This window comes from Watersipora subatra, chromosome 9 (assembly GCF_963576615.1).
Source record: "Watersipora subatra chromosome 9, tzWatSuba1.1, whole genome shotgun sequence".
Lineage (NCBI taxonomy): Eukaryota > Metazoa > Bryozoa > Gymnolaemata > Cheilostomatida > Watersiporidae > Watersipora > Watersipora subatra.
Genome location: NC_088716.1, coordinates 6460663 through 6477696, shown reverse-complemented (window position 1 = coordinate 6477696; position 17034 = coordinate 6460663). Strand labels below are relative to the sequence as shown.

Sequence of the window (17034 nt, the reverse complement as noted above, 5' to 3'; positions counted from 1 at the left end):
GTACTAAAATGAAAAGCTTTACCGAATGTGCCAAAATATCAGAAATGGGCTCGCTGTGTTAATAATGTAATTTAGTGCTAAGTGTAACCGAGAAGATAACTCCTAGCATGTCTGCAATTAGAAGTCAATTCATTTCTTTTATTTAATGTGCCTAAGTGTGGTTTGCATATTATGAAGTATTTTTCAAGTAAACATAATTTGCATCGTTTTGTCTTGTTTGTATATGGTTGTGCTTGAGCTAATATTTTCCATGTTATGTTGTATGTTGAGTTGTTTTCTTTCAACTTCCAAATGTGTTTGCTCAATTCTGTGTGGTGTTGTTTGTTTTTGTGATTAAACGAGGCTTTATGGTTGCTGTATCTAGTTTTGAATTCGGTTGAGCAAAGTCCTATGTAGGTCGCTACGTGGTTGTTTGTATTGTTGCTGACTGTTGCTTGATATATCACATTTTTGGCTCTGCATTTTCCTTCCAAAGGGCAGTTGTTCTTTTGTCTGCAATTGCAACTTTTTTCATTGTCTTCTTTTTGTAGTGTACTGGTTTTATTAAGGGTTTTGTTGCTCCCATCAATGATTGTTTTCATGTTTGGCATTACTGAGTAGCTCAGTTTTAAGGTTTGTCTATTAAATATTGCTTGGAGTGGGTGTTTCTTTGGAAAACATGTTGTAACTATGTTGAAGAATTTTTGTCCAATATTGGTTGCAACATTGGCGCTGAATGGTGGGTTGTACCATGTAATTTTTCTTTGTCTGTTACGTTTTTTAGGTTTATTCATGTTGGTTTCATATTGTAGTTTGTTGTTGTATCCACTCTTGTGGAGTGCTTCTTGGTATGGTTGCACTGTGCTGTTAAATTGTTGTTCATCTGATGAAAGTGCGTTTAATCGTTTGTTTATGTTGTCTGGTAAGTTTTTCAATATGGAAGGTGGATGGTTGCTTTGTTTGTGCACATATAGTATTGTGTTGCCGGATTTTTGGAAAGGCTTGAAGCTGCCATCTTGTAGATTTAAAGTTACGTCAAGAAAATTCACTGATCGTTTGTTCGCCTCAATAGTAATTTTCAAGTTGTTCTTATCAAATATGTTGCATATTAGTTTCTTTGTTCTCTCTATAGCTTGGGGTGTACCCTTGCAAACCGCAAGTCCGTCGTCTCTGTATAGTCCAATGCTGCAAGTCAATTCTTTGGGTATTTGGGTCAGTAAGTAAGTCCCTACTAATTCACAAGTCTCCGCTCCGTCGTAGCTACCCATAGTCACGTCAAACAATTTATTAGAGTTCTTCTTTGACCAGGCCGTGTCGTTGTGGAATACAAGCGATCTTTTTGCATGTAGTATGATTGCCTTTTCGTCTTCTGTGATATTTGTTATGTTGCTTGCAAAATCTAATGTTTTTTTTTTTACTCTGCTCACAGGTATCAACAAAAAAGTGACAAGAGAAACTAGTGTAAAATTATGGCGAAGTACGGGTGATGTACTGAATTGGTTTAGAGAAATAAAGGAAAAGCAACAGCAAGCATTTATTACTTTTGACGTTTGTGAATTTTACCCTTCAATAACAGAGACACTATTAAAAAAAACATTAGATTTTGCAAGCAACATAACAAATATCACAGAAGACGAAAAGGCAATCATACTACATGCAAAAAGATCGCTTGTATTCCACAACGACACGGCCTGGTCAAAGAAGAACTCTAATAAATTGTTTGACGTGACTATGGGTAGCTACGACGGAGCGGAGACTTGTGAATTAGTAGGGACTTACTTACTGACCCAAATACCCAAAGAATTGACTTGCAGCATTGGACTATACAGAGACGACGGACTTGCGGTTTGCAAGGGTACACCCCAAGCTATAGAGAGAACAAAGAAACTAATATGCAACATATTTGATAAGAACAACTTGAAAATTACTATTGAGGCGAACAAACGATCAGTGAATTTTCTTGACGTAACTTTAAATCTACAAGATGGCAGCTTCAAGCCTTTCCAAAAATCCGGCAACACAATACTATATGTGCACAAACAAAGCAACCATCCACCTTCCATATTGAAAAACTTACCAGACAACATAAACAAACGATTAAACGCACTTTCATCAGATGAACAACAATTTAACAGCACAGTGCAACCATACCAAGAAGCACTCCACAAGAGTGGATACAACAACAAACTACAATATGAAACCAACATGAATAAACCTAAAAAACGTAACAGACAAAGAAAAATTACATGGTACAACCCACCATTCAGCGCCAATGTTGCAACCAATATTGGACAAAAATTCTTCAACATAGTTACAACATGTTTTCCAAAGAAACACCCACTCCAAGCAATATTTAATAGACAAACCTTAAAACTGAGCTACTCAGTAATGCCAAACATGAAAACAATCATTGATGGGAGCAACAAAACCCTTAATAAAACCAGTACACTACAAAAAGAAGACAATGAAAAAAGTTGCAATTGCAGACAAAAGAACAACTGCCCTTTGGAAGGAAAATGCAGAGCCAAAAATGTGATATATCAAGCAACAGTCAGCAACAATACAAACAACCACGTAGCGACCTACATAGGACTTTGCTCAACCGAATTCAAAACTAGATACAGCAACCATAAAGCCTCGTTTAATCACAAAAACAAACAACACCACACAGAATTGAGCAAACACATTTGGAAGTTGAAAGAAAACAACTCAACATACAACATAACATGGAAAATATTAGCTCAAGCACAACCATATACAAACAAGACAAAACGATGCAAATTATGTTTACTTGAAAAATACTTCATAATATGCAAACCACACTTAGGCACATTAAATAAAAGAAATGAATTGACTTCTAATTGCAGACATGCTAGGAGTTATCTTCTCGGTTACACTTAGCACTAAATTACATTATTAACACAGCGAGCCCATTTCTGATATTTTGGCACATTCGGTAAAGCTTTTCATTTTAGTACAATTGCGTCTGAGGAGTGCTTCGCACGAAACAGATTTGTAACGCAAATACTAAAAGTTTACTTTTTTCGCAATAATTTTTCAAATATTTCATACTCCACTAACAATCTTTTAGGTTTTTAGTGTAGAGTTCTCTTTTTATATGCTTTTGCACTTGCTTTTAGTTAACATATATATATGTATATATATATATATATATATATATATATATATATATATATATATATATATATATAGAACTATATTTCCCAACTAGGAGGCTTCTATCAATATATAATCCATGTTAGGAGGCTCTGAAAAATTAGGAGGCGTCCAGGGAGCCTCCTAATTCTAGCAGTGTTTATAGTGCTTAACAACCCTATAGAAGTATTTTAAACATGATTCCCATAATTGCCTTATATATCTATATTCATATATATATGGAAAAGAGGAGACAACTCCAACAAAAATGTGTAATTTTCTATCAATAAATTACCAACTCTAGGAGGCTCTTATATATGGAACTAGGAGGCATATATCAATTTTAAAATATTCTTACTTCTAAGTGTTTTGGTATCGTTTCAGTTAATAGCACAATCTATTTAAAAACATATTGCAATAAGCTTATGACTAATCATCAGCCAATACAAGGAATTAGCAGTTATGTCGGATACAGTCAGTTTTGCTAATATTCATGATAGCTTTATTAGATTTGGGAAATAAAGTTGTATATTAACAAACTACAATACATTACAATTTATTTGCTGACCCTCTTTATGGTTTTCAAGACTGCCATTTAAGCACTTCCTTTTTTTGCACGGTTTCTCATTGATCTGCTCTTTTTTGTGAAAATTCACAATAATTGCACATTATGGTTTCCACTGATGTTTAAGCATGGCTGTAGTAAAAGTTTAAATAAGTGTATAATCAGTACAATTCATATTTTTGCTGCCGTTGCATCCAGCCACAAAATAAATCTTTTTTGAAACTTTTCATCCGAATGCAATACCTGAGAGATGGTTTTTTAGTCGAAGAATTGATTTTTTAAATTTATTGAAATAAAGTGGCAAAAGTATAACCACAGTATATAACAGCTAGCGAGATGTGGCTGTTATAATGTTGCTGTGGCTGTTAGGACTATTAGTTCTTCACCCATGTAGTCTACTAGAGCTTGGTAGCAGCAGAATAACTACATGTAAGGGAGCACGTCACATTTGGTAAGTTGTTCATGTTATTTTAGTCAATTTACAGTTTATTTACTTGAAACATACAGTTGTAGAAAAGCAGTATAAATTTTATTTAATAAAGAAATAGGACTAGCGTGAAAAAAGTATGTTTCAATTATTATAATTTTTAAGGAATGTAGCATAGAACACGTTTGATATATATTTTTTTACACCTGTTTATGTCATCCAACTGCTGATATTGTTCTGCATAGAAAAGTCAAGAAAGTTCAGCATTATAATACCATAAAGGAGAATATCAAAACTTTTTGTAAAATCCTAATTTTGGACTTTATTATTGTTACACGAATGTTCGGTTTTGTAACATCAACACAGACACGCCAGCTGACAATTAATAGTTATTTTAGTGAAGCAGTTAATTCTCTAACATTAATCTATTTTCAGTTATTAATATAATAATTTTTGATGTTTTTTTATAATGATAAGTAAAGTTATTAATGTGGTTCTACCAACAGTCAAAACTGTTGTTAGAATATCATGATCATTATGTAATTGTATTATTGTTATCATGAATAGTGAGAGTTTGCGTATTTCAGTTATGATTTTGTAAGTAATAGTAGTACATGCATAGGCATAAGCAAGTAAGTGGTGTATATGCGGCCTTTGAATTTTAAAACTTTTAATATTTAGTTTGAATCTTGTGTAGCGATTGTGTAGTAATTAAGAGCTTAGCTGTTTTATAGAGCTTCAGTAGTAGGAGGCAGACATTCAAGTTTGCCAAAAAACCTAACCAGTGAACTAAAATGTGTATTTTGCATTCATTTCGGTTTGTATATCTGTTTATGCTATTTGAATTATCTATTCATTTTTTTTAGAAACTTGGTAAGCATTAATGCCAGTATATTCATCAGATGGCAGAGAGTATTAGACAAAGTTGGATGTTCTTTTCTAGAAAAGGTATGTTGCTAATTACACGTTGGTTTGCATAAAAAATGTGTCAAAATAATCAAGGTTTCATCTACCGAACTTTATAATATTTTTTAACATGTACATAAGTATAGATTACAAACTATAAAACATTATATCAGTAAGGTTGTATTTTGAAATGTAGTAATGTTTGACGTTTTGGCAAAGTTACTATGATAAGCAAAACTTTAAATTCACCAACACAAAATATACTGTACAAAGTTTTACTGCAACTAGCAAATGTATACCTGACGTAAGAATGTAACAGCATGCCAAAAATTAGTTTTTCTTTGTATAGTTGCAAATAATCAATGACGCTTCATAATCAAATTAATCAATTAGTTATAGATAACTGCTGGATGAGAAGCATTGATGGCCCACACCCAAGACTGATTTGCAGACATAAAATTAAAGGTATGCGATATTGCAATAAGTTGCTGTCAACTAGCACATTATACATGCGAGCCAAAAATTAGTGTGATAATTTGATATAGCCATAGCTTCAGTAAGAAAAGTTGTCAATTTTTACAGGCATTGTATTATTTCAAACGCTTACATAAACCATTACGCCACTTTTGTGTTCTATTCTTCTATTATTGGCAGATTACATAATATAAATAGCGCAAACCAATCAAAGGAATGTAGCATAGCAAAGAGATTTAGTATTGCTCTTCTTAGTCTTTATGAGTCATGGTTGCAATTGCTGAGCAATTGCATAATTATATAAAATGAATAGTTTTCCATGGTTACTCATTACCACTTTTAGTTACTCAGTCAACACTGAGAGTAATTATCAGTTTTGAGATGTCATGTTTAGAGGCAGGAGATTGACAAATATTTTGTTGGTTTTTACTCTTACCCTACCGTATGCGAATTTATGCTAAATCTGTCAGCAACTGCCGTATGCACATTTTTGCGAATTTTCCAACAATTGCGTGGTCACCTAATTTTATTATCCGTTAAAAACATAACGGATGATTTTAAAACTTTGATGGTAATGTCAGTGTGGTTCGAATATTTCTCTAATAGATTAGTCTAAGATAACCAAGCAGTTTCAAATTTTTTATTGAGATTTTCCAAAATAAAAATGGAAATTTTTGTGTAAGTTTTGTTAAGTATCGCGCAAGTCAGAAAACATATAATTACTTACATGTATGTTGATGACACTATAGCCAATTCAAATTCAGATTTTTGTGATTACACAGATAATTAAAGTAGCAGCAGTGACTCTGATGATAGTGAAAATAATAGTTTTTTAAGTGTAAGGGACATTGTAGAGCATTGTTTTAGCTTCGTAGCGATTGTAGCTTCACATAGCTTTAGCAATGCACAAAGTGAAGGTACATTGATTTTTGCATAGCACTATATGTTAACATTTTAGCAAAATAAAATATATTACAAAAAGTTTCTAGATAAACTTTGAAGTTGAAACAAAATTGTATACATGCTTCATGTACATATCATGAAGCTAAATTGGCAATTTTCGGTGAAATGGCTGGCGGTAGGCCGGTAGCTTAGTTTGTACATGGGTGGCAGTAAAAGGGTAAAGCTATAACAGAATTAGAGATACAAGTGTATGTATTTCCTTTTGAATGATTTAGTGAACTTTGATGATTCAAGACAATGAGTTTGGCGAATGATATATATGTATAAGATGCTGCTGAAGTTGCGCAATTCAACTCATGGCATTTAATTATTACCTCAAAATGTTGAAAACACGCGATAGGAAGGGCCAGAACACTACTAAAACTCATAGTTACTCAAACCTGAAATACAGTAGGTTTTATACAAATTGCTATACAATAACAAAACTGCAAAACTATTGGTTAAAATATAAATAGCAATATACATTATTATTTTTGGCCTTCGATATCGGGCAGCATGTATGCAGTTTGTTTGCTGATGTTAACAAAAGTTTTACTAATAAGCTACATAATTTGCTCAATTATTTGTGTCAACTTTAAAATTTAAAACAAATGTAGTGTTAGCACTTTTAGAATATACTACAAACAACGCAGAGGAACTTTTTGTGGCATCTGACTTGAATTTAAAAGTTCTCTGAAAATGCAACTTGTATTTGCCCATTTTAATACTTTAAAATGTCATAGGGAGCTCATAATGAAAGCAACTTTAATATAATTTCAAGATGCTCAAAGCGGTACGGATGTTATGTTGACAAACATTAAACGGTCACTCTGTACTATGGCTAGTAAGTATTTACATGTATTTAGATTTTGCATTGATGCTTTCAATTAGGTAGTGTAGGAAATCTATTTACATTAGCTAAATTACCAGCATGTGCAATACTCAGCTTTGTTTCCTATCCATCCCAAACATTTTGCCAATGCTTATAATAATTCATTGCTCTTTTCAAATCTGATTTCTGAACCAAAGGTAGTTTTAGCAGTATAAGAACCTATACTTCTCTTCCTATGGGTCTACTCACTTTTCTGTAGCAGCAAAGGCCATTGTTTTTAGAAGGTCTGTAAGAATTGTATTACTTATTTTGACTTCCATTGGTGCTCGTAGCAATTATAATTTCAGTACAATTTGCATCAATAAAGTTATTATTACTTGTTTGTAAAGTATTTGGAGCAAAACAATATTTTATGTGCACAGCAAACATTTTTGCTGCAAGCTTACCAAAACAAAATAAAACGTTTATTTTTATGTTACATTTTAATTAAACATCATGTTCTATTCAGTTATTGCTGTCAGTACTATGCAGTTATTGCTGTCAATGTTCTTTGTGCATTCTTAGCACACTTTTATGTTAAACTTCCAATGCATTAAACACTTTAGAAATAAAGTGTCCAAACAAGGATGCATAACATGAGATTTGTCACTGGCCTGTTTTGACCTATATCTAGCACTCTTTAGCCAAAGGTGTCTAGCTTTACTAAAAAAATTGGTAGTGAAATTGTACATGAATTCATTGCCTGCATACACGTCAATCATGATGCCTATGCTCTTATTATGTGTGTTCTACTATTGCCTTCTTAGCTAATTCACTTTCTACTTCTCAATAGCCTCAGCCTCCGAATGAAAGCTATTGTTGTTATTCCTATTCTTTGTAACTTTATAATGAAGGAGGTTGTGGTTGGGCAGCTCATTTGCTTATCACTGTTTTAGAAATATTGCAGCACAAGTATAACTGCAGTAATAAAATCTTCACAGAATTGCATAATGTGGTCTTATTCTCCAAGGTCTTCTCACTAGCAGAAATGACCTATGTACTTATGCAATTGTGGTTTGTGCTTAAAGTGACTCATTCTCCTAATGTGGCATGGCTTGCTATCTTCTTGCATGCTAGTCAATTGATTAAATAGATTGTAAGAAACAAGCCAACCTCTCACTCCTACACAACCTAAAGACTTATCACATAAGTTCAACCTTCTAGCGAGATTGTAGCCGCTAAACATTTTGCTTTTTTCATGCGTCTAGCCATTTAGGGTTTTGCAGCAGCAGAAGAACAGACTAATCATGTCACAATTGGTATATTTGTTTGTCACATTTGTTTGATATTACTTTTGCCAATTTTGTCATTGAATTAATTGTACCATATTATGGTGAAAAGGCATCATGAAAAAGTATTTTACTTCGCCTCAATACCAATGCAAAAGGTTAGACCGGTAGTGGCCATTTTTTTACCTGTAGGGCGAGCCACTTTAAATACTATATCAAAGCAACTTACTCATGTCATCAAATTGCGACGGCAAACAACAATGCATAGGTTTTCGCAGCTATTTTGGATTTGGATTTTACTGCCTTAATTGCAAGATCGTAATATTGTCAAGTTAAAAAGGTCAAGAAACCCCAACTTTATAATGCTAAAAGAATGAAATTATTACTAATTTTCATAAAATGATAACTTTGTAATTATACACGAGGGTAGCTTTGTGAGATTAACCGACACACATTAAAATAGTTATGGTAACATATAGCACAGTAGCCAGCAATTGATGAATATCTGTGACTCTGTCGATGCTCCTAACTTTTGTAACTTTTTAGAAAGCATTAAAATAATTATGGATGCTTTTTATTCTGATTAGTAGTGTTAGCTGATTGATAGCACCAAACAGGCAGAATTATTAGTAGCCTATACTTTACTGCCCTGAGCAAGCAAAACGCTGTATCTTGATATTTGTAAATTGTTCAGCACAAGCACAAACGCGTTTTGGTCGAACCTGGCATCAGTATTAGCAGTATTTTAGTTGTTTTTTTTTTATTTATTATGGTGAGATATCCAACAATCTTTACCGAATTTTTTTTCGAGAAACTTTAAAATCAAAGGAGTTATTTCACTTAGGGCATTTTGTTTGCTTAAATTGACAATTTACTAAGCTGGCACTAGGCAATCAAAACGCCCTATCACTGCAGATAGGGCCTTTTGATTGCTTAATTGGACTGGTTTCTCATTGTTAGTTTGCCACAAGACCATTTGCCATGACTGGATTATCAAAGGATTACAAGTTTAAATTCTGATATTAACCCGCAATTAGTCAACAAAATAATATATGTTGCAATTCCTATTACTCATCAAGTCAACACATGGATTAAAGCCCTGTAATAGCCATATTTAGCTCAAAAGTTAAGAGATGATCAAAGATCTAGGTATCCTTCAAACCTGATGTCATGAAATGAAAGGAGTAAGTAAAATAGTAGTTTAAAAAAGATCAAACGCTTTTATTGAAAATAATTTAAAGCAAACAACTGAGTGCAATAATGTCAGTATTTTAAAAAAGCAAAACCTTCCAATGGACATGTAATTAAAACAAATTTTTCATCAAATCTCTGAGTCGGATCTTTAAATCGAGACTTTTGTCACTTAGATATCGTCCTGTCATAATAAATATATTATGATAAAAAATATAGCAATAAGATGAGCACTTAGAAGTGCACTAGCTTGTATGAGCTGCCTTAAAACAACCAAATATATATGCTTCAGTTTCGCTTCCCTTTGTTTATATACTCTTTGATTACATAATGCTGCTCATAATGTCCAACTTTGTGTATGTTCAGGCCAATCAAAACGCTGTATCTGCAGATAGAGAGCTTTGATTGCCACTTTATGTGTGGTAAATGTGGATAGGGCATTTTGCACATTGTGAAAAGTGCTATTTCTGGTGGTCTCAGATATATGAAATTTCGAGACATGTTAGATCTCAACCTAAATTACATATAAGCACAAAAAAGTGAATTTTGAAAAACTTTTCAGATAGGGCGTTTTGCTCGCTTAGGGCAGTATAAAGTTATGATAATGTATTATTTTCGTTGTAATTAACAAGTTGATGCATTTTAGTCGTAATTTGATACTGATTTAAACTAGAGGCTGAGTCATAAGTAAGTGACTGGAGTAAATGAAATCCTTTAAATCGTTGAAGCTTTAAAATCTATGTTTCAATTTTGTAGAAGAATATCGCAAGAGATAAAATATTACTGCTTCATAGAATTTTAGTAATGGGAGGTAGGGACACGGATTTGCTGAAAAACCTAAAAACATCAGGCATCTTTTGCATCAATTTTTAATCTGCATAACATCTGTTTGGGCTATTAAAATTGTTTTGCTTATTTTGGTAGAAACCTGGTCACCGCATCCAAGCACTATATCCACCAGATGGAAAATGGTACGAAGCACAGCTGGACGCTTTCTTGAAGGGGGTATGTTGCTGATTAACGGTTAATTTCCACAAGAGCGTGCCACATTAATAAAAGTTTTATTTCAAAAAATTTATAAGAAATAATATTACTATAAAATCTATGTTTGAATGCCATGGCACTGCATTTTTTAACCCTTCCAATTATAGTGGCAAAAATTGTCGATTGTGCTTCATAATATATGTTCAATCTTTATTAGCTTCAACTCTATCTAAAACCTTTTTGTTATAGATTTTATTTATCCAACACGTTAAAAAATAGTACTATTCAAAAAACTTAATGCATTCCTACTTTGTGCATTGCTAATGCTATGTGAAGCTACGATCCCTTCGAATCTCGAAAAACAATGCTCTACCATGTTCCTTACTCTTACGAAACTATTACTTTGACCACCATTGGAGTCACTATTGGAGCTGCTACTTTAATTATATGTGTAATCACTAAAATCTTAATCCGTCAGTCATCAACAATCATCAATATTGTTATCAACATAAGTAATTATCTGTTTTCAATTCTGGATGTACTTGCGAAAGCTATAATAGCACTAAATATTTCGAAAATCAGAAAGAACAAAAGTTTCTTTTTATGTTGAAAAGTCCTAAACAAAAATTTAAAATTGCTTCGTGAGTTTAGGGTAATTTTACAGGGAAACCTTTGGACAACACTGTCAATACCATAAAAAGTCTTAAAGACTGTTAGTTATGTTGTCAACGAATAATAAAATTAAGTTACTACGCAATTGCCAGGAAATTCGCAACATGCACATATGCCAGTCGTCCATTGATTTCACCTAAATGCGCATGCAGCGGTGAAAGGATTAATAAAATATTATGTAATCTCTAATTGAATCCCCATTCATTTAAACGCCCCTCTACTAGACCTGTACTATAATAGATGACGGTTAAAGATAGAACGCCACCGTTCAAGTGAACGTTACTTCTTTTGAAAAAAACACATAAAAACTATATAACACACAAACTAAGCTGTGATCCAGTGATAACATATACACTGGGCGTTGAGCTTGCAAAATGCCATCGTTAACTGCTTATTCTAATGCTGTAGCATGTGCAAGAAATTTTAGCCTCAAATAGTAGTACAGATTTCATCATATTTGCTAAACGGTTTTTTCATATATGCCGAACTATCAAGGCCGCTTAAACAATAAAATTATTATCAGCCTGATAGAGTTATTAATTATTTCCACGGTGCTGCTTTCAAAGCTTCAACGAAAACACTGTAAAGCTTAGAAGTTAGAAAACTCGCTTCAATATGCATTGACAAAAGTATTAATTGCTTTTGTTGTAACTGAGTCATTGTTAGTAAAAATTTGTCAACATTTTTCTATCCATCCTGTCCAAAATCGGATCCAAAGATCAAAGAATGTTGAAGTCGCAGTCAGCTGGATGTGGTTGTCAATTAAAGGGTGACACTCTAGTTTTCAAGAGTAGTTTTCTAGAGTAGCACTCAAATGAACATGGCCTTCAAATTAAGATTCTACCTTATGTCAATTTATCTGTATTTCAGAATGTTATAATATTGGAGTTTTGGGTCAAGGTTAAAATAGCAAGCATAACTTTGCAAATATCGACGCAAAAAGATTTTAGTTTTAAATAAGGCTCTGCTTTCATATATTTGCAAATCACTAATGCATGAATTTAAAAAAAGAACCCAAGGGTATATTTCTCTTTGTGTAGTAGCATCTAATCAAAAATGCATTGATTTTAAATAAGTGCAGAGTGACATACATGGATTATCAATACCGAAGAGTGATTTTTAGACATCAGATTAAATGTGGGTGATGCTATGATAAGTGGCTTTAAACTAACACAATGTACTAGGGAAACAAGCGTGATTATTTTGCTGTAGCTCAAATGCAGTAGAAAAAATAAAAGTGTCTAACTTTTCAAGTATTTCAGTCAAATTCGTTGCCTACATAAATGCTGACACTAGTTTTTGTGTTCTGCTGCTGTCAGGTTACAAAACATAGCTCTCCTAGTCAGAGGCATTTAGGTATCTAGAGCAATCTAGGCATTAGTGGTTTCAATGAACACCTGAACAATGCGTGTTTAACCACAGTGGTTGACCCCATAGGTCAAGTATTAGCCTAATTAACTTTTAATTTAAGACTAATTTAACTTTTGAATGGAGCTGAGCAATGATATGTGATTCATCAAAGCCATAGCTTATCAGATTTTTATAAATGATAATTCACATTATTTACTATTTCAGTCAGCAGAAAACGGTAAAGTGCAGAGGAAATAGCAGAATTTGACAAGCACTGGACTGAAAAATCAGGCAAACTGCCAACAAGATCAGTGTTGGATGCTATACACTCAACGCTGCCTAACAGAAGTGTTATAGTGATTCGGGCTCGAGCCAACAACTTGCTAAAGAAGGCTGCGAGAAAAAATGCCAGCTGAATTTTTTATGTTGTTGAACCTTCTTATTATCATTGCGTTGTATTTGTCAATAAATGTGCTCTTTTTGAAGACTAAAAGTGGCCAACTCCGCAGTAATGCACTTGTATAGTTATTTTGTATTAAGCAGTCTTAGCTATTATTTTATGTACAGAAAATGTGCATAAAACAATGGCTTTGATAGATAATACAATACCGACAATAGATATTATCTGTTGTACTGCACTGTACACTATTATGTATTATTCAAGAAACAAGCTCTAAGATAAATTATAATAATTCTTTTAAAGAAAAACCAAATATAAGGAAATATGCCGCAGCAGCCAGTCTACTGACAACTTACTGTAAAACCGACAAGCCCAAAAGATTACTTAGAACGTTGTGCTTGACTAAAAACAATCAGAAATTCACTACACAATGAGAAATATATCTTTTTGGGTCATTTTCCAAATTTAAGTGAATGTGTCTGAGTAGAATGTTCTATCAATTTCTTGACAGTTCAGGGCATTATTATTACTGGTAAAATGTGGATAATAGCACTCAGTTTTACTATTGATCAATAAAACCACCCAAAGTCAAGATATCTAAAGTTATAAAAAATTTGGTACTGTGCTGGGTCCAGCCCGACTGATCATTGCTAACAATAAATTGCAGTAAGAAAGAAGTTTTGAAAAGCGAAAATGCCCTCAAGATAGAATATTATTGTATTTTTATTGGCTCTCTATGTGACATTAAGTTTTTCCCTGGGTTCTACATAGGCACAATGGGCTTGTTTGGAATCTACCCAATTTATGGTGCTGTGGTATTGCAACCTGACACTCCATTCCCGAGTGGGGAAATGTTTTTACTTAACGTTCTAAGAGTGGCTTAAGATGAATAGAAAGACATTGCTGTTATTGTATGTTAGATTGAGTAACTAAGTATGTTGTGCAAGTAATTCATATTATTACTGTAGATAATATGCACAGCAAGCAAAGATGTGTGTGTTTCATTTTAGCAATCACAGTAACTGAGTTGCGTCCATGCATTGTTACTAACTAATTTTTTAAAGTTTTTGTATGCAGTGCAGCAGCGATATGTGACCGAATAAGAAACTATAACATAGACCATATTTGTAAATATTGAGTTAAATTATTCGTTTATTTTAGTGAGCAGAAAGTTATGCAGCCTAAAAGAAAATTGAGAGTTCAAAAAGCCATGATCGGAAGATTGAGGCAAACTACCAAAAATGCCAGAGCTGTATACTGTTAAAAGAAATTGGTGTTTGAAAATTATAATGATGACTTATGCCCGAGCCCACAACTTACTCAAGAAGCGGCAAAATTAAACTGGCAGCAGGGTCTTCTTGTTGTTGAGGCTTTTGTAATATCGCATTAAACTTGACGTCTGAATAAATTTACTCCGTTTGGTGACTACGCAACGACCATTCTATGGTACTTGACTAGTTGAATTTTTTAGTATCAAGCATGGTGGCTGTTGTTGTTTTAAATACAAATTTATTGATTCCTACGTTAAAGTTTAACATACTATAGAATATGTAAGTTCTAACAACAATTATTGTTGTTTTATACAGATTTTTGTTTTATTGTACAGATTATAGCAGACTCTTAGTTGATCTATAAGTGATAGCAACATCCCAAATTATGTGTAAGCCATGGCACCTCTGCATTGATATATAAGTTATAGCAACCTCCTAAATGATATATAAATAACAGCAGCTTCATAATTACTATATAATTCATTGCAGCCTCCTAACTGATATATAAATAGTAGCTACCAACTATATGAAATTCAAATTATAGTAAACTCTTTCGTGATCTATAAGTCATAGCAGCATCCTAAATTCTATGTAACTCATAGCAACCTCTGCAATGATATGTAAGTTATAGCAACCTCCTAAATGATGTAAAAATAGCAGCAGCCTCCTAATTTATATATAATTCATTGCAGCCTACTAAATGATATATAAATACTAGCTATCAACTATGGGAAATACAAATTATAGCAAGGTCTTAGGTGATCTATAAGTGATAGCAACATCCTAAATTATATGTAACCCATAGCAGCCTCTGCAATGATATGTAAGTTATAGCAACCTCCTAAATGATATATAAATAGCAGCAGCCACCTAGTTAATATATTATTCATAGCAGTCTCCTAACTGATATATAAATAGTACTGTAGCTACCAACTAGATGAAATTCAAATTATAGCAAACTCTCAGGCGATCTATAAGTGATAGCAGCATCCTAAATTATATGTAACCCTTAGCAGCCTCTGCAATGATATGTAAGTTATAGAAACCTCTTAAATGATATATAAATAGCAGCAGCCTCCTAATTAATATATAATTCATTGCAGCCTCCTAACTGATATATAAATAGTAGCTACCAACTATAAGAAATTCAAATTATAGTAAACTCTTATGTGGTCTATAAGTCATAGCAGCATCCTAAATTCTATGTAACTCATAGCAACCTCTGCAATGATATGTAAGTTATAGCAACCTCCTAAATGATGTAAAAATAGCAGCAGCCTCCTAATTTATATATAATTCATTGCAGCCTACTAAATGATATATAAATACTAGCTATCAACTATGGGAAATACAAATTATAGCAAGGTCTTAGGTGATCTATAAGTGATAGCAACATCCTAAATTATATGTAACCCATAGCAGCCTCTGCAATGATATGTAAGTTATAGCAACCTCCTAAATGATATATAAATATCAGCAGCCTCCTAATTAATATATAATTCATAGCAGTCTCCTAACTGATATATAAATAATAGCTATCAACGATGGAAAATTCAAAATATAGCAATGTCTTAGGTGATCTATAAGTGATAGCATCATCCTAAATTATATGAAACTCATAGCAGCCTCTGCAATGATATGTAAGTTATAGCAACCTCCTAAATGATATATAAATATCAGCAGCCTCCTAATTAATATATAATACATAGCAGCCTCCTAACTGATATATAAATAATAGCTATCAACTATGGGAAATTTAAAATATAGCAAGGTCTTAGGTGATTTATAAGTGATAGCATCATCCTAAATTATATGTAACTCATAGCAGCCTCTGCAATGATATGTAAGTTATAGCAACCTCCTAAATGATATATAAATATCAGCAGCCTCCTAATTAATATATAATCCATAGCAGCCTCCTAACTGATATATATAAATAATAGCTATCAACTATGGAAAATTCAAATTATAGCAAGGTCTTAGGTGATCTATAAGTGATAGCAACATCTTAAATTATATGTAACTCATAGCAGCCTCTGCAATGATATGTAAGTTATAGCAACCTCCTAAATGATATAGAAATATCAGCAGCCTCCTAATTAATATATAATCCATAGCAGCCTCCTAACTGATATATAAATAATAGCTATCAACTATGGAAAATTCAAATTATAGAAAGGTCTTAGGTGATCTATAAGTGATAGCAACATCCTAAATTATATATAACTCATAGCAGCCTCTGCAATGATATGTAAGTAATAGCAACCTCCTAAATGATATATAAATATCAGCAGCCTCCTAATTAATATATAATCCATAGCAGTCTCCTAACTGATATATAAATAGTACTGTAGCTACCAACTAGATGAAATTCAAATTATAGCAAGGTCTTAGGTGATCTATAAGTGATAGCAACATCCTAAATTATATGTAACTCATAGCAGCCTCTGCAATGATATGTAAGTTATAGCAACCTCCAAAACAATTTATAAATAGCAGCAGCCTCCTAAATAATATATAACTTATAGCAGCCTCCTCACTGATATATAGATAATTGCTACCAACTATGTGAAATTCAAATTATAGCAATTTCTCAAGTGATCTATAAGTTATAGCA

At 32.9% G+C, this 17034-nt stretch overlaps 1 protein-coding gene and 1 long non-coding RNA gene across 2 annotated transcripts in view; one reads left to right on the top strand and one right to left on the bottom strand.

Moving 5' to 3' along the window:
* The window catches only part of LOC137404738 (receptor-type tyrosine-protein phosphatase delta-like), a 56013-nt gene extending 54766 nt beyond the window's left edge, over positions 1 to 1247 (bottom strand). Inside the window, exon 1 of the mRNA XM_068090970.1 lies at positions 1220 to 1247. Coding sequence (XP_067947071.1) covers positions 1220 to 1247 — 28 coding nt within the window. The remainder of the gene's footprint in view (positions 1 to 1219) is intronic.
* A 9415-nt stretch (positions 1248 to 10662) lies between these two features.
* LOC137405355 (uncharacterized) lies at positions 10663 to 13247 on the top strand. The gene is made up of 2 exons (XR_010979750.1): positions 10663 to 10745; positions 12972 to 13247. It is a non-coding gene; the product is annotated as an uncharacterized lncRNA (long non-coding RNA).
* Positions 13248 to 17034: the final 3787 nt, after the last annotated feature.